Here is a 19,044-nt window from a genome sequence, read left to right on the forward strand (position 1 = left end):
TGGATCGGTAAACTGTTCAAAAGGCGATGCCTCAAGAAGGCAGCGTTCATCGTTAAGGACCCCCGTCACTCAGGACATGCCCTCTTCGCATTGCTGCTACCAAGGAGGAGGTGCAGGAGCCTGAAGCACACACTCAACATTTCAAACCAACCTCTTCCCCTCCTCCATCAGATTTTTGAATAGACAATGAACCCATGTGCACTACCTCACTATTTTTTTTCTTTTTGCTCTTTTTGCACTACTTGTTTAATTTTATATATATATATATATAAAATGGTTGTTCCTCATGTCTGACGATGACAGAAAACCCTTGCGAGAAAGTTTTTAAGGTGGAAAATCCATTGCACTGGGGCAGTTCCACTCTCTCAAACTTGAAAGTCCAAGTCCAGTGGTATGAACAACCATCACAAACTGGAATATTCTTCGGTTGCAGTGAGTGACCTTGATGTTTTCTGGCTCTTGTTGTGTCCTTCACTCTCCACAAATTTGTAGAACCACCTTCCTAGCCGTTGGATCTCACTGTAGCTCTCATCGGTTCAGTCGGCAGGAGCTGACTTTACATTCTTGGACAGGCATATCTCTATCTCACCGGCTGCCGGCAACCCTTGCCTGTTTTAGGCCATCCTTTGAAGCGGTGTCCGCTGTCACATGCAGATATGATCAAGAGGTCCAGCTGTTGCTCAGACCAAATATCAGAATGGGAAAGAAATGTGATCTAAATGACTTTGACCATTGAATGATTGTTGGTGCCAGACAGGGTGGTTTGAGTATCTCAGAAACTGCTGATCTCCTAGGGTTTTCATGCAAAACAGCCTCTAAAGTTCACAGAGAATGGTGAAAACAGCATCCGGTGAGCAGAAGTTCTGTTTTGAAAACACCTTGTTAATGAGAAAGGTCAGAGGAGAATGGCCAGACTGGTTCAAGCTGACAGGATGGTGACAGTAACTCAGATAACCACACATTCCAACAATGGTATGCAGAAGCACATCTGCAAATGCACAGCAGTAGCCACTGAGTGTAGATCTCGTGCAGGCAGAAGGGATTAGATTAATGTGGCATCATGTCTGGCACAGACATCGTGGGACAAAGGGCCTGTTCTTGTGCTGTACCGCTCTAGTTATCAATGCATACTGGCATTTCCAAACAATTTCGGTGATGAATATTTAATGAATGGTTAAAATCAGAGGGCAGAGTGTTACTGGGATATAATTTAAAACCTTATGCTTACAATTAAACCACAGACCTAATTCTATTGCGAGTTATCAAATCTGCCCCGTTATGAAATTCATATCGCAGCCCACATCTCATCATAATGTGTATTTCATAAATGATTTATTACTGGAAGCCGAGAGCTCATTCCAAGCCTTGAGAATCCATTATAGCTCCAGCACTGTCATTTTTAAGACATTTGCTTAAAAAAAACATAAAAAGAATGAACTCATCTTCATTTAGTATAATTTCCCATCTATAATTCCCATAGTATAAATGAGAGACCTAGGGCATAGGGTAGCATAGTGATTAGCACAAAGTTTTTGCAGCTCGGGACGTTGGAGTTCGGAGTTCAATTCCACGCGCTATGTAAGCAAGTTTATACGTTCCTTCCCCATGTGTATTTAGTTTTCCTCTGAGTGCTCTGGTTTTCTCTCATAGTGCGAAGACTTATCAATTGTTCTGTGATTAGGCTAGGGTTAAAATTGGTGGGTTGCTGGGCGTCACAGGTCACAGGCCTGTTCCATGCTGCATTTCTAAATAAAATAAATCAGTTAACTGGATTCTTGATAAAGGGTCTCGGCCCAAAGCGTCAACTCTTCACTCCTTTTCATAGATGATGCCTGACTTGCTGGCTTCCTCCACCAACTTGTGTGTGTTACTACAGAGACATAATTGGACCAGCCACATAAATCAGTGCAGATCAGTGTTGAATGCCCTGCGATGAGTAACCAATCACTTGACTTTCCAAAGCCATTCCATCTTCAAAAGTGCAATAGAATACTCTGCAGAAAGTACTGGATACAGCTCAGTCCATCACAGGTAAATCCCTCCCCACCATATACTTACAAGGAGCATTGTCGCAGGAAAGCAGCATCGATCATCAAGGAACCCCACCATCCAGGCCTTGCTCTCTTCTTGCTGCTGCCATCAGGAGGTACAGGAGCCTCAGGACAAGTTCAGGAAGAGTTATTACTCCTCAACCATCAGGCTTCTGAACCAGTGTAAATAACCTCACTCACCCCAACACTGAACTGAATCTACAAACTTAATGACTCCACAATTCATGTTCTCAGTTTTTATTGCTTATTTATAATTATTATTATTTCTTTTCTTTTCGTATTTGCACATTTTGTTGCCTTTTTGCACATTGGTTTTGTGTCTGGCTCTCTTGTGTGAAGGTTTTCATTGATTCTCTTGTGTTTCTTTCTATTTACTGTCAATGCCTACAAGAAGTCTCGAGCTCCTAGTAAAGTATATCCACCAGTGCACTTTCTTTATGATGGAATGAAGGGCCCAGGGTAGAACTTCAGATATGATCTTACACCTTATCGTCTATCTGCACTGTGCTTTCTCTGTAGCAGTTACACATTATTCTGCATTGTTATTGTTTTACCATGTTCCACCTTAATGCATTGTGTAATGATCTGATCTGTATGAACTGCATGCTAGGCAAACTTTTCACTGTATCTCCGTACATGTGACAATAATAAACCAGTTCCACTTTTTTCCACCTAGAAGTTGATTGCAATCTGGAATGTGTGGCCTGAGGGAATGATGGAGGCAGAAACTCACATAATAATCAGTGAGTAGCTGGATGAGGAATTGAAAGGTGTAGGAGGCTACAGATCAACTTCTTGTGTAACAGACTAAAATAGAGAGGCCTTGATGGTTGGCAGATACATGGTGGTCCTATTTCTGTGCTTGATGACTCAAAAGATGAAATATTAGGATTTTAGCTTTATTTATAACATGTATACTGAAACATACCAGTGAAATGCATCATTTGTGTTAATTCAAATCAGTGAGGATTGTGCTGGGCAAATGTCACCACGCTTCTGGTGCCAACATGGCACTGCCCACCAGTCACTAACTCTAATCAATACATCATTGGAATGTGGGAGGAAATTGGAGCATGCGGAGGAAACCCACACAGTTCCAAGGAGAATGTATAATCTTCTTACGCCAAGCGGCGGGAATCGAACCCAATTGGTTATCACTGCAAAGCAGTGCACTAACCACTTCACTACCATGCTGCCTACTACAACTCTAAGGGGGCAGTGGGAGCACAGTTGCTTATCAACAGATCTTGAAACATTAATCATCATCATTATGTTTCGTATCCTATGACATGGGTGATCGTGGTCTTCACCATCATTGTTCCTGGCAAATGTTTCTCCAGAAGTGGTTTACCATTGCCTTCTTGCAGGCAGTGTCTTTACAAGATGGGTGACCCCCAACCATTATCAATGCTCTTCAGAGATTGTCGGCCTGGCGTCAGTGGTTGCATAACCAAGACTTGTGATATGCACCAGCTGCTTATATGACCATCCACCACCTGCTCCCATGACTTCACATGGCCCTGATCGGGGGCTAAGCAGATGCTACACCTTGCCCAAGGGTGACCTGCAGGCTAGCAGAGGGAAGGAACGCCTTACACCTCCTTTGTTAGAGACGTATCTCCACCTCACCACCCTATTTGAAACATTAAGGAAATCAATGGAAATGGTGTTGAGGTGAAAGATCAGGCATAGTGTGATTGAATGGGGGAGAAGATGCAATGGAATTCTGGTTGCATCTATTTTTGATGTTCCTTCATTATTTTCTTTGACTTCAGTCATTGATGTGCTGTCATGCGCTCCTCCTGTGGTGACTGGTGGCCATTTGTCAGAGCATTATGGAGTATCAGTCCAACATCTATACCAACTATCAGACTCCCATTTCCCATTTTGCCTGGCCTACACTCCTGTTAACCGTCTCTATACTGACCTACAGTATACACAAAGTGTAATCTATAGTGACTAACCAACCAGAGTCACAGAGAGCTACAGCACAGAAACTGGCCCACTAGTCTATGTGAACTGTTATTCAGCCTAGTCCCATTGACCCACACATGATGAGCCCCATCTGCCCGTTGCGACTGGTTTCAAGGCGCCTCGCCTTTGCCCCTCTCCTGTCAGTAGAAACGGTTCCACCGGGCTTAGCCACACATGAAGGCTAGGAGCTGGACTTCGTTGTCAGAGGCTATTTGAGGCACATGCTATTGGGAGCATTAATAGGTAGTGAGAGCTTGACCCCATTACCACCCCAGCTATAACAACAAGGAACCAACTGTTTAGTTTAGATTAGATTATGAGGACACTCAGTCCTCATTTATTGTCATTTAGAAATGCATGCATTAAAAAATGATACAATGTTCCTTCAGTGTGATATCGCAGAAACACAAGACAGACCAAGACTAAAACTGACAAAACCAAGTAATTATAACGTATAGTTACAACAGTGCAAAGCAATACCGTAATTTGATAAGAGCAGACCATGGGCACGGTAAAAAAAAGTCTCAAAGTCCCGATAGCCCATCATCTCATGCAGACTTTAGAAGGAAGAAACTCTCCCTGCCATGAGCTTCCAGCACCGCAAACTTGCTGATGCGGCATCCTGGAAGCACCCGACCGCAGTCAGACTCTGAGTCCATCTGAAAACTTTGAGCCTCCAACCAGCCCTCCAACACTGAGCACCGAGCACCATCTCTGCTGAGCGATTCAACTGTTTATTAATGGTTTCTAATAATACAACAGTTTTGCTGCTGAACTTGTCCTAAAATGGAGGCAGTATGTTTCCAAGGAGCACTGTACATCTACATAGAGGTTTATCTCAGGAAAGCAACATCCATCATCCAGGACCCCCACCATCCAGGCTATGCTCTCTTTTTACAGTTGCCACAGGGCAAGGCATAGAGGAGCCTTGGGTCGCACGCCTCCTGGTTCAGGAACAGTTACTATGCCTCATCTATCAGGCTCCTGAACTAGTGTGGATAACTTCACTCACCCCAATACTGAATTGATTCCACATGCTATGGACTCACTTTTAATAACTCTGCAGCTCATGTTTTCAGTATTCATTGCTTACTTATATATTATTATTATTTACTTTCATTTTGTATGTAACATGCTGTAAGGCTAATGAAATGGCTTCTCTGTAATGTTCACTGCTGAGGTAACAGTTCCTTTGTAGCAGCAATGTTTGGGTTATGGCTGGAGATAACAGGACTATGATTATGGATGTTAGCCAATCAGGATTTTGTTGCTCTGTCTTGTGAATCTGGAAGGAGATGTTTTCCGGGCTTTTGCCGGGGAAAGATGAGGAGAGAAGACGCAAATGGAGAGATTTGGTAGACGGCCGGACGGGGGCGGACTTGGAGCGAGGGTCTAAAGGGCAGCGACGATCGGAAGAGGTCAATGGTGGACGATCGACTTATCAGTGAGCTCCAACTTTACGCAACAGACTGTTTAATAAGATTGGGCCCTTTTGTTTCTTTATTAACCATATAGTCAACGTAAGAATTATAAAGCTTAATCGTTTAATTGCATATTATGTACTGTTTGTTATTTCGGAGTACTGATTTGTAACAGGGGACAGATCGCGCAGCATCCACCCAAACAAGATTTCTTAAGTTTTGCAGGGCCGGGGGTTATCAGCCCGTATATTAAGCCACAAGCCAAAGCGAGAGTTACATGTATTTGCAGTTTGTTGTTCTTTGTCATGTGCAGTTTTTCATCGATTCTATTGTGTTTCTTTGTACTTACAGTGAATGCCTGCATATAAATTAACTTCAGGGTTGTATATAGTGATGCACGGTGCTGTATTTGTCAACATGGAGTGGAGATCGAGTTTGCAAATCTGGTGGGAGCAAAGGATGTTGAGTGGAGTGCCATGGGAAGGGTATGGGACGGGTGGCAGAGAAGGAGTGCCAGGGATGGGGAGTGGCGTGGGTGCAGGCACACCCAGGCCTGAGACACCAGGCAAGGTCATTTCATTTAAAACAATTGGTTTATTGATCATTATAGAATGTCTCTCTGGTGCTTCCCGCTCCCTACCCTCTCCCTGCCCCCTTCCTACTCTCAGTCAACAATAGAGACCCATATCAAAATCAGGTTTAACATCATTGAGATATGTCTTGAAATTTGTTTTTTTTTTGCGGAAGCAGTACAGTGCAATACATAAAATTACTACAGTATTGTGCAAGTATCTTAGGCACCCTAGCTTATACACTTGCACAGTACTGTACTTTGATAGATTCTTTAGAGTTGTCGTAGCCAGGGTTGGTATTGGAGGCAAGCTCACACTATCGATTAAACGCTCCCAATGGTGTGCATCTCAAATAGCCTCTGACAACCAAGTCGAGCTCCTGGCCTTCATGTGTGGCTTAGCTACTCAGCCTAGCAGAACCGTTTCTACCGACGGGAGAAGGGGCAAAGGTGGGTGACTAGTCACTTTGGGCAGATGGGGCTCATCAGCCGTGGTTGGCAGCTCAATTAGGAGAAGGAAAACCCTGATCTCAAACCTCCGCTGCCTCATGGGGAAGGCTTCTGGAGTAAAACTCAAGGAAAACTCCAGAGCTGGCGTCCCTAAGGCAGTCCTACATGGTGCATGGGAAACAGCTGCTCTCCATATTGTACTGCCCAGGCTTGCATATCTACGCAGGTAGGACCCAACTTCCGTGGCTGACCCTGGCCGATGGAGGCCTCATTCAATGTACTTTGAAATTTAATCGTTGTCAAAAGATGCAATATTGTTTGAATGGTTTTGGCTCATCATGTCTGCCTGTGTAAGGAAGCAGGTGTGCTCTCAGCAAAGCAGACACCAGTGGGATTTGCGCAATAAGTATGCATTCCCTAGATCAAATCTCCGAGCCTCACAATTAACTGCAGTACAAGTGCCAAATTTTCAATTAAGTTTGTGATTAAAAGTACAGCTACAGTGGTCCACAGTGCTTGAGTTAATGACTAAAATAGCATCAACTACAGGCAAGATCCATGCACAACAGAGGGGAGACCTTTGCTCACTGAGCTCATGGGGAATGTATTTGTGCATGGTATTTGCTCTGTCCCTCAGGCTCTGTCTTGTGTTCTCTGTTGTTCTGCTGAACCCTGTGGGCATAAAATGATGGATGTGGGTTCGATTTCAACATTTAAGAGAAGTTTGGATAGGTACATGGATTGGAGGGATAGGGAGGGCTATGGTCCAGGTTCAGGTTGATGGGGTCTAGTCATGGACTAGATGGGCTGAAGAGCCTGTTTATGTGCTCTATCATTCTGTGACTCTATAATTGGATGATAGTTCTAAGCAAAAGACCTTCCTCATTTTCCAGACATCTCCATTAGCCTCCTATCGCTGGTGGTCACGGCCTGCGGCCTGGCCCTCTTCGGCGTCTCGCTCTTCGTCTCCTGGAAGCTGTGCTGGATCCCGTGGCGAGAGCGCAGTGAGTCATCTGACCACAAGGGGAGCCAACAGGATCAGCAGCCCTACACGGACAACGGGACCAATGGGCAGGAGTGCAGCGAGGACTTCACGACAGAGCCGGCCTCCTACCCAGAGTCAGCCATGAAGATCAGCCACACCTCCCCCAACATCCCTGTGGAAGCCCAGAACAAAGAGAACTGTTCCCACAATGTACGGATGCACCGGCAGATCACAGAACCCACGTCTTCCACAAGGTCAGTGGTAAAACATGTTTGGAAAGGCCAGCCGGCAAGTTTATGAGATTGAAATCGTAAATATAAGTTGGTATACAAGCAGAAGCAGTGTATTGTGAGACTGTCAGGAAGGATAGGCAGATGATCGGCTACAATTGCAGTTAGTGGGATGAGCTGCAGTGTAACAGGGGAACAAAATTGAAAAGGGTGATGAATACAGGACTGAATGTGTTATATTTGACTGCACATTGCATACAGAATAAGGTAGCACATTTAAAGATTGGCAGGTATGATGTTGTGGGCATCACTGAGTCCTGGCTGAAAGAAGATCCAAGTCGGGAGCTTAATATCCAAGGATACACATTTTATTCGCGCAAACACAAGGAAATCTGCAGATGCTGGAATTTCAGGCAACACACATAAAAGTTGCTGGTGAACGCAGCAGGCCAGGCAGCATCTCTAAGAAGAGGTACAGTCAACGTTTCGGGCCGAGACCCTTCGTCAGGACTCATGACCTGACGAAGGGTCTCGGCCCGAAACGTCGATTGTACCTCTTCCTAGGGATTCTGCCTGGCCTGCTGCGTTCACCAGCAACTTTTATGTGTGTTGGTTGATACAGATTTTATTGAAAGGATAGGCAGGTAGGTAGAGGGAGTGGGGTTGCTTTGTTGATAAAAATGAAATCAAATCCTTAGAAAGATGTGACATTGGAGCAGGAGATGTAGAAACCTTGTAGGTAGAGTTAAGAAACTGCAAGGATCAAAGCCCCTGATGGGAGTTATATGCAGGCCTCTAAACAGTAGCCAGGATGTGGGATACAAATTGCAATAGAAGAGCGAAAACACGTGTCATAAGGGCAATGTTACGATAGTCATGGGGGATTTCAATATGCCGGTGAATTGGGAAAATCAGCTTGGTGCCGGATCCCAAGGGAGAGAATTTGTAGAATGCCTATGAGATGGCTTTTCAGGCTTTTGGCACTTTGATCTTCATCAGTCAGGGCTCTGATTGTAGAGGTCGGACCATTAGAGCACAAGACATAGGAGCGAAATTAGGTCAACAGCCCATCGAGTCTCCTCCACCAACATGTGAGCTAGATGCACATCCTGTACCTTTGTATTATGGTGTGTTGCCTGCAGATATATAATACTGGTCTGAGACAGGTAAGGGAAGGCCCAAGTTCTTTTACTCTGCCTGGATCCTGGGAAGGATTATGAACTACTTATGGTAGTGTACCAATTCATGAAGCAGGCCCTTGTGGCCCAACAGACCTACACTACCCAACTACACAATGTGACCAATTGATTTTCTAACCCATATGTCTTTGGAACGTGGGATGAAACCAGAGCACCCGGAGGAAACCCACGTGGTCACTGGGAGAACATACAAACTCCTCCCAGATGGCGTCAGGAATTGAACCTGCGTCACTAGTGCTGTAATAGTATTACTCTAAACATTATGCTACTGTTCCACCCCTAATTTGTTTTTTTTTTGGGTGGCACTGTAGCTTAGTGGTTAGCATAACTGGCTATGACATTAGTGGCTGTGACATGGGTTCAATTTCTGCCACTACCTGTCAGGATTTTGTGCATTCTTCCTGTGACCACACTGGCTACCTCCAGGTTGTTTGGTTTCATCCCACGTTTGAAGGACGTACAGGATTCGTAAGTTAATTGGTCGCATGGTTATAATTGGGAGGCACGGGCTCATTGGGTCAGAAGGGCCTGTTACCGTGCTGTTTCTCTAAGTAAAATAAAACATAAATGCCAAGTGGAAAGTCAGACCAGGATAATAATTATACAGCAAAAGTTTGCATGTTGGAGTGTGTGTTGTAGGAACAGAGGGATCTTGGAGCACAAGTACTGTACACAGTTCCGTAAAATTGATGTCATAGGTGGACGGTGGCCGGGGGTGGTAAAGAAGGCTTTTTACACTCTGGCCTTCATCAGTCAGGGCACTGAGCATAGAGGCTGAGCCATTAGACAATAAGACATAGGAGCAGAATGGCCATTCAGCCCATTGACTCCGTTCTTCCATTTAATATTTGCTAATTTATTTTCCCTCTCAACCCCAATCTCCGACCTTCTCCCCATAGCCTTTGACATCCTTACTAATCAAGAATCTATCAATCTCTGCTTTTAATAGCCTGGATTCCACAGCCATCTGTGGCAATGAATTACACAATTTTACATCCCTCTGGCTAAAGAAATTACTTGTTATCTTTACTCTTTCGGGATGTCTTTCTGTGATCTCAGATCCTAGACTCTCCCACTATTGGAAACATCCCCTTCTCATCCACTATAACTAGGCCTTTCAATATTCAATAGGTTTCAATGAGATTCTCCTCCTCCCCCCCATTCCTCTAAACTCCAGCGAGTCCAGGCCCAGAGCCATCAAAAACACCTCGTATGTTAACCGTACATTGCAGTTGTACAAGACATTAGTGAGACTGCTCTTAGAGTACGGTATGCATTTTTAACCAACCTCTTGTAAGGAAAGATAGCATTCAGTTGGAAAGAATACAAAAGAAGATTTAGGATGGTGTTGCTGGGATTTGAGTGTTTGAGTTATTGGGAGAGGTTGGACAGCCAGGACTTTGTTCCTTGAAACATACAAGACCAAGGACCAAAATTAGAGAGGTACATAAAATCACGAGGGCTATAGATGGAGTGAATACACACAGCCCTTTTCCCAGGGAAAAGGAACCAAATACTAGAAACATATGTGTAAGGTGTGCTACAGAAGCTCCAAAGACCTCAACCCCGGGAGAAAAAGGAGAGGCTCGACTAAACCTGGGAAACCTTGGAAGACTAAACTGGGCAGATTACTCTGGTGATCTGCTGTCCAAGGGCTATGCCCCAATCGGGGTGATGGGCTTAAGAAGAAGTAGAATATGTTTAATGTGAAAAGGGAAAGATTTAATAGAGACATGAATGGCAACTTCTTCACCTGTATATGGACTAAGCTGCCAGAGGAAATGTTGGAGGAAGGTACAATATCAACATTTAAAAGGTACTTGGACAGGCACATGGATAGGAAGGGTTTAGAGCAGGGGGGTACCAGCCTTTTTTTATGCCATGGACCCCAACCATTAACCAAAGAGTCTGTGGACCCCCAGGTGAGAACTCCTAGGAAGGATATGAGCAAAACATAGGAAATAGGGACTAGTTCAGATGGGCAGAGTGGCCAGCATAGATGAACTGTTCCAAAGGTTGTTGCCATGCTGTATGATTCTGTGACTATTTTATCCATTTCTAACTTGAGAATATATCAAAGACTCTGTTTTCATTGCCAATCGAGTAGAGAAATTCCAAAGGCACAAGACCCTCTGAATGAAAAAAAAACATGTCATTTTTATCTTGGATGGGTGACTCAAACTTCTATTAGTGATCCTTGGTTACTTTCCCTCTCAAGGATACATCCTCTCTGCGGCCGCTCAGGATTTTATATCTTTCAATTACATCCTCTCTCACTCTCCTGATCGCTGATATTTGTAAGCCTAGTGGGTCCATCCTTTCCTCAGAAGACAGCCTGCTCAACACCGCAATTTAATCCAGAAATCTGATAATAAACACATCTGTTTGCAACATAGAAACAAACCAGTCTTCTGATTTGGACTAACAACAGTTGCAGGATTTTTCAGAAATTAAAGAGTAATTTCCAGGCCACCCCACCTCCAGGCAGAAAACAATTTACAGAAATATTATTATTTGTTTGTTAGACAATAAATATTAGCATTTAATCGGCAAAGCATATTAAAATAAATACTAGCATTGGTACCTTAAGATTATTATAGCCAGGGGAGGTAGTAGAGGTAAGCAACATCCATGGTCAACCCTAAACGAAGGAGGCCTCAAGAAATATTAGCATTGGAGTGGGGAAGGATGGTTGGCTCGGTAATTATTCTGTCAGTCAAGTAAGGAAAAGTCTCTAATTGGCCAAGTAAGTATCAGATGACTAATTGTGAAAGAATTGAACAGCACCACAGCATGAAAAATTCCCTTCAGCCCATCTAGTCTGTGCCAAACTGTTATTCTGCTTAGTCCTATTGACCTGTCCAAGGACCATATCCCTCCCATCCATGTATTCATCCAAAATTCTCTTAAATGTTTTGTGTTAACAACTCCAAAAATCTATCCACTCAGACTAAGTACATTGAGCTTCAATGTAAAAGTTAAAGGGAAGAAGCTGCTTTCATAGAGTGGGTAAAAGAAGGGAGGTGAATTGAAAAGTAAGCCTTTATTGTAAAGAGCAATACATACAATGCTCTGGAGATTCAGCAGGTCAGGCAACATCTAGGAGCAGAATAAACAGGCAACGTTTTGGGCTGAAACCTTTCAGCAGTCCTGATGAAGAGTCTCAGTCTGAAAGGTGGACTGTTTATTTCTTTCCATAGACGTTGCCTGAGCTGCTGAGATCTTCCAACATTTTGTGTGTGTTGGTCTGGATTCCCAGCATTTGCAGAATCTCTTGTGTTTATCACTTTATTAGGAAGGGCTTTGTTGGATTCTGATGTTTTGGAGCCAAGGTTCTTTTGGAAGTCAAGGAGGTGGCATGAAACTTATTGCTTCACAATCGTTTTATTAAGTGCTAACATTACGAATAGAATCAAAAGCTCAGAGTTACAAAGATCTAGTAGCTTAGGAAAAGCCTAAAAAGACAGTGGGCCAACATTTCCTATGCCCTACAGATAAGAAGCATTCAATTCAAATTTGTAGATAAGAGTTAATCAATCAGACAGCCCCTATTCAAATAACGTAATACCAAGAACTTTCCAGAGTTATACAGAAATGTAACTTAGGGGGCACACTGTACAATTGCATATACATACTGTGACCACCAGGAAACATACTAAATGTTTACGTGTATGTGGGTAGTTAAATAAAATACAAGCAGGCATGAAGGTTGGGCTGCAAAGAAACTAAAAATGATGCCGTCTAATCCAACAGGTCTGAAATATAAGAGTAAGGAAGTCTTGCCAGAGCTGAATAGGTCTCCTCTTTAAACTCAAAGAAGGAGAAACAACACTGGATATTCCCTAGACTGCGTACTGTGGTTGGGAGTAATGGACGAACCGTTCCTCCTGGAAGTTAGAAGAACCATTCGGCCCATCATGTTCATTCCACCATTCCATATGACTGCTCTATTATCCCTCAACCCCATTCTCCTGCCTTTTTCCCTTCAGCTTTGATAAGACTTTGATGACCTTTGATGATAACTTTTGATCATTGCAGAGAGAAGTCTTGTTTACACGCCATCCAAACAGATCATTTCATCAGTGCATTCAGGTTGTACAGGGTAAAATAGTAACAGAATGCAGAGTAAAGTGTTGCAGTTACAGAGAGAGTGCCGAGCAGGCAGACAATAAGATGCAAGGCCATAACAAGGTAGATTATGAGGTCATGAGTTCATCTTATCATATTAGGGGACAGTTCAATAGGTTCACTCAGAGCGTCAAACAAGCTGCCAGCAAAAGTGGTGGATGTGGATTCAATTACAGTATTTCAGAGAAATTTGGATACATACATGGATGGGGGATGTTATGGAAGGGTATGGTCCTGGTGCAAGTTGATGGGACAAGTCAGAACAATAGTTAGGCACAGACTGAATGGGCTGAAGGGCCTGTTTTGGTGTTGTAGTTTTCTATGAATCTATAAAATCTACTCTTCCGTTCCATCATGGCTGATTTATTATCCCTCTCAACCCCATTCTCCTTCTTTCCCCACGTAACCTTTGATGCCCCCACTAATCAGACACCTATCAACCTCCACTTTAAATATATCCAATGATTTGAACTTCACAGCTGTCTGTGGCAATGACTTCCACAGATTCACCATCCTCTGGTCAAATTTCTCCCCAGTTCTGCTCTAAACAGATGTCCCTCTATCCTGAGGCTGTGCCCTCTGTTCCTAGACTCCCTCACTATAGGAAACATCCTCTCTACATCCACTTGGTCTAGACCTTTTAATATTCAATAGGTCTCAATGAAATACCCCCATCATTCTTCTAAGCTGTAGCAAGTATAGGCTCAGAGCCATCAAATTATCCTCATATGTTAACCTTTTCATTCCTGGAATTATTCTCACGAACATCCTCTAATGCCAGCAGTTCTTTTAGACCACAAGACATAGGAGCAGAAGTAGGCCATTCGGCCCATCGAGTCTGCTCCACTATTCAATCATGAGCTGATCCAATTCTTCCAGTCATATTCACCCCATACCCTTTGATGCCCTGGCAAATCAAGAACCTATCTATCTCTGCCTTAGATACACCCAGTGACTTGGCCTCCGCAGCAGGTTGTGGCAACAATTTCCACAGACTTACTACCCTCTGACTAAGGTAATTTCTCCACGTCTCAGTTCTAAATGGACGCCCTTCAATCCTGAAGTTGTGCCCTCTTGTCCTAGAATCCCCCACCATGGGAAATAACTTTGCCATATCTAATCTGTTCAGGCCTTTTAACATTCAGAATGTTTCTATGAGATCCCCCCTCATTCTCCTGAACTCCAGGGAATACAGCCCAAGAGCTATCAGACATTCCTCATATGGCAGCCCTTTCATTCCTAGAATCATTCCTGTGAATATTCTCTGAAACCTCTCCAACGACAGTTTATCCTTTCTAAAATAAGAAGCCCAAAACTGTGCAAAATACTCCATGTGGTCTTGCAAGTGCCTTATAGAGCCTCAACATCACATCCCTGCTCTTATATTCTGTGCCTCTAGAAATGAATGCCAACACTGCATTCGCCTTCTTCACAACCAACTCAGCCTGGAGGTTAAACTTTACGGTATCTTGCACAAGGACTCCTAAGTCCCTTTGCATCTCTGCATTTTGAATTCTCTCCCCATCTAATTAATACTGCCCATTTATTTCTCCCACCAAAGTTCATGACCATACACTTTCTAAAATTGTATTTCATTTACCACTTCTTTGACAATTCTCCTGAACTATCTAAGTCTCTCTTCAGGCTCTCTGTTTCCTTTTCTTAGATAAGGGGCCCAAAACTACTCACTACATGCTCATTCCCCTCCCCCAATCTCTCACTCGCTACTGTGCTACACAACCAGGAGTTCACAATTCCCTATGAATTTACTATCCCCTACTACATTTTTAACTGAAAGATGTTGTTTTGTGGTTTCAGGCACAACTCGATAAGAAGACAGTTAAACCTCTCCAACCCAGACTTTGACATCCAACAGTGCCAAAGGCAGGAGAGACCCATGGACATTGGGCGAATCAAACCTGAGTTGTACAAACAGAGGTCGGTGGACACAGATGACGGGCGAAGGAACAACGAGACCTGTGGCAAACTTAACTTCACGTTGAAGTACGACTGCGACTTGGAACAGCTGATAGTCAAAGTCCACAAGGCAGTCAATCTGCCGGCCAAGGACTTCTCGGGCACGTCTGACCCTTATGTGAAGATATACCTGCTGCCCGACCGCAAAACCAAACACCAGACCAAGGTCCACCGCAAAACCCTCAACCCCATCTTCAACGAAGCCTTCCTCTTCCCCGTCCCCTACAATGAGCTGGCCAACCGCAAGCTCCACTTCAGCGTCTACGACTTTGACAGGTTCTCCCGCCATGACGTGATTGGTCAAGTGGCTGTGGACAACTTCCTCGAGCTATCTGACTTCCCTCGGGAGACGGTGCTATGGAAGGATATTCAGCATGTCACTTCGGTAAGTGAGAGCTTTCCAGACCAACGTCAAGGAAGGCGCCCATCTGAACTACTTCCTTTCCTATGGCTTGTGGTCCACGGCTTGACTAAACACAAATATTCCCTCTAATCTTTTTTACAGCTGTGCAGATGATGCATTGCTCTGAGCAAGAATTTTTTGCACAGCCTGAAAACTTGAATTTTTTTCTCTAATATGCATACTATTAATATTTCAAATGAAAATTGAAAAATCACATACTTTTGATCTTATTAATTGAAGTGTGTAATGAAATACAGCACAAAAAGAATGTTTTGACTGGATGGCATCAGCATTCAGTGGGCCAGGGGTTTATTAACATTGAGTTACTGACTTCCATTCTATGTTTATTGTTACAATTTGTAACAGTGTTGTAACTTGAAACACTGACAATGTAAATACATTGAAGCTCTAAAATGTTTCAAAATAAATGTGGGGAACATTTATTATTATATACATTCATTAACACATAACTAATTACTGGGTACTTCACAGTAATATTAAGGTAGGTTTCAAAATTATATTAGCATACTGGAATTTCAAATTTATATTAACATTATATAAAAGAAAATTACAGCTGTGTGACAACAAAGGCTAAGTGCGCAGGAACATTTCAGTTACTGCACGGTCACGCACCAGTACGGCTTTGAGGGAACAGCGCTAAAGGCCACACCAACTCTGCAGCAGTGGAACATAGAACATAGACGACAAAGGAGGTTCTGTAGATGCTGGACATCTTGAGCAAAACATACAAAATGCTGGAGGAGCTCAGTAGGTCAGGCAGCATCTATGGAGGGGATCCCATAGAAAACCCTTCCCTAATGAAGAAGTGCAACCCAAAGCATTGATTGTTTATTCCCCTCCGATTGATCGACTGATTGATTTAGAAATGCAGTGCAGAGTAGGCCCTTTCGGCTCTTTGAGTCGTACTGCTCAGCAACCCATCTATTAAACCGGAGTCTAATCATGGGACAATTTACAACGACCAATTAACCCACTAACTGATATGTCCTTGGGCTGTGGGAGGCAACTAGAGCACTCGGAGGAAACCCACTCACACATGGAAAGGAACGTACAAACTCCGCACAGAGGATGCTGGAATTGAACTCCAAACTCCAATGCCCTGGCACGTATTGACCTTGCTCAATCTGCAACCCTACCGCAGACAGTCAGATGCTGTCTGACTTGCTGAGTTTCTCCAGTATTTTGTATGTAGAGAATATTACAGCATAGAATGAGCCCTGTGGTCCACAATGTTGTGCAGAACAATATAAATCTACCCCATGGTCAGTCTAGGCCTTCCCTCCTCTACAGACCAAAAAACCTCCATTTTTCCTTTATCTATGAGCTTATTTAAGAGTCTCTTAAATATCAATATTGTACCAATCTCCCTAGCAGTGTGTTCCAGGCCCTTACCACACTCTCTGTAAACAACCCACCTCTGACATCACCCCTGAACTTTCCTCCATTAATCTTAAAAGTATGTCGTCTGGAACATCTTCTGGAGCCTCTCCAATACAAACATATCCTTTCCTAGATAATCGGCCCAAAACTACTCACAATACTCCAAGAGTGGTGTGACTACTGCCTTTCAAAGGGTCAGCACTACTTCCTTAAGATTTTCATAAATGGTATTGTATTTTTTTATTTTCCGGTAGATGACTACAAGAAAATGAATTTCAAGGTAGTGTATGTTGACATTGGCATACTTTAATCATAAATTTACTTGAACTTTGAACTGCTGTGAAGTGGGATCAGTCTAAATGTGCCATTAGCAGAGAGACCTTTAACTAAACCACCATATTTTACTTTAAAATGGGCACAGCTGAAGCCTGCATTTGTAATGCCCTCTTTCACAGTTGTAATAACCTGTTTTTAAACAAAGGCTGCTTAAGAAGAACACTTTGTGTATTAGCTCTTTAGCAAGATGTCGGAAGTTCAAATCCCAGGAACGTCAGCTGTGAAACCTGCAAAACTAGCACACAAATATCTTCAGTACAGCCCTGACCCATTTTGCAGAGTCTACTCTGATAATGCGGATCTCAGTTTCTGCCCCTTACCCGCTCTGTCAGAGAGAATTCCACAGAGCATTTGCTGTGTGGCTGCTGCATAGACACTGGGGACACTGTATAAGAATAGCAGGCTATTAAATCAGTGGAGTGTGAAGAAATAGCTGCAATTACTGTAAACTGTCTCAACCTTGTGATTCCATACAGAAAGCCATCGGCCAGTTAGCTTGAGTTGCCAACCCTATAATCACCTCCAGCTCTTTTATCCTGGTATCTTGTTTAACAATGAACTCTTCATAAATTCAAAGTAAATGTATTATCAGAGAACATACACGTCACCATATACAACCCTGAGATTCATTTTCTTGCTGGCAATCACAGTAAGTACAAGAAACATAATCGAATCAATGAAAGACCACACACAACTGTTCAGACAACAAACAAAGTGAAAAAAAAACAAACTGTACAAATACAAAAAAAAGAGAAAGAAAAGAATTAATAGTCATAATAAATAAAAATAAATAATGAGAACATGAGATGAAGAGTCTTCTATTCCCTATTCTGGCTCCCATTTTATCTTTTCTCCTTCCTTGCCTTTCACCTCTGTTTGGTGCCCTTCATCCTTCCCTTTCTCCCATAGTCCACTCTCCTCTCCTACAGATTCCTCCTTCTTCTTCAGCTCTTTACCTTTTCCACCTATCCCCTCAGAGATTCTCACTTCATCCTTCTTCTCCCACCCATCTACCTTCTCCTTCACCTAGCTTTGCCTATCACCTTTTAGCTAGTATTCCTTCCCTTCACCCCGCCTTCTTAATCTGGCGTCTTCCCCCTTCTTTTCCAGTCCCGATGAAGGGTTTTCACCTGAAATGTCAGATCTTTATTCCTCTTCATTGATGCTGCCTGACCTGCTGAGTTCCTCCTGCATTTTGTATGAGTTACTCTGGAATTCAAACATCTGCAGGCTCTCTTTAGTTAATTCCCACTGCTTTTCTTCTTATGATTTGGAGAGAGGCCCCTCGGTCTACGCAATGGAATGACCTGTGTGGATGGCATGCAAAAGAAAGCTTCTGAATGTATCTCATACATGTGACAGTAATAAGCTGGTTACAATGATAATAGCAATATTTCAGAGACATTTGGAGAGGTACAGGGATAGGGAGGGTTTCAAGGGATATGGGCCAAACTTGGGAATATAGGACGAGTTTAAGTGGACATTTTTGACCCTTACATGTCTGCTTCTCATTGCTACCATCAGGGAGAAGGTGCAGGAGCCTGAATGCACGCACTTAACAATTCAAGAATAGCTTCCTATCCACTGCCATCAGATTTCAGATTGGACATTGAACCCATAAACACTACCTCCTTTTTTTTTCTTTTTTTGCACTATTTATTTAATGCAACTTTTTAAATATATATATACCTCTTACTGTACCTTACAGTTTTTATGATTATGTATTGCAATGTACTGCTGCTGCAAAACAACAAGTTATGCCAGTGATATTAAAACTAATTCTGATTCTGATTCTGAACCAACTGAGGTTCAGAAAGTGACCACACAGCTCCTAGTCAGACCATACATAATACGTAGGAACAGAATTAGGCCATTCGATTACATTGAGTCTGCTGCACCATTCCATCATGGCTGATTT

The 19,044-nt window shown here is 43.1% G+C and overlaps 1 protein-coding gene across 1 annotated transcript in view; it reads left to right on the forward strand.

Annotated features, from left to right (window-relative positions):
* syt9b (synaptotagmin IXb) overlaps positions 1-19,044 on the forward strand; it is a 158,389-nt gene that overhangs the window by 72,632 nt on the left and 66,713 nt on the right. Inside the window, exons 2-3 of the mRNA XM_072271385.1 lie at positions 7,361-7,706; positions 14,828-15,371. Of these exons, the coding sequence (XP_072127486.1) occupies positions 7,361-7,706; positions 14,828-15,371 (890 nt within the window). The remainder of the gene's footprint in view (positions 1-7,360; positions 7,707-14,827; positions 15,372-19,044) is intronic.

This window comes from Mobula birostris, chromosome 11 (assembly GCF_030028105.1).
Source record: "Mobula birostris isolate sMobBir1 chromosome 11, sMobBir1.hap1, whole genome shotgun sequence".
In the NCBI taxonomy this organism is placed as follows: Eukaryota; Metazoa; Chordata; class Chondrichthyes; order Myliobatiformes; family Myliobatidae; genus Mobula; species Mobula birostris.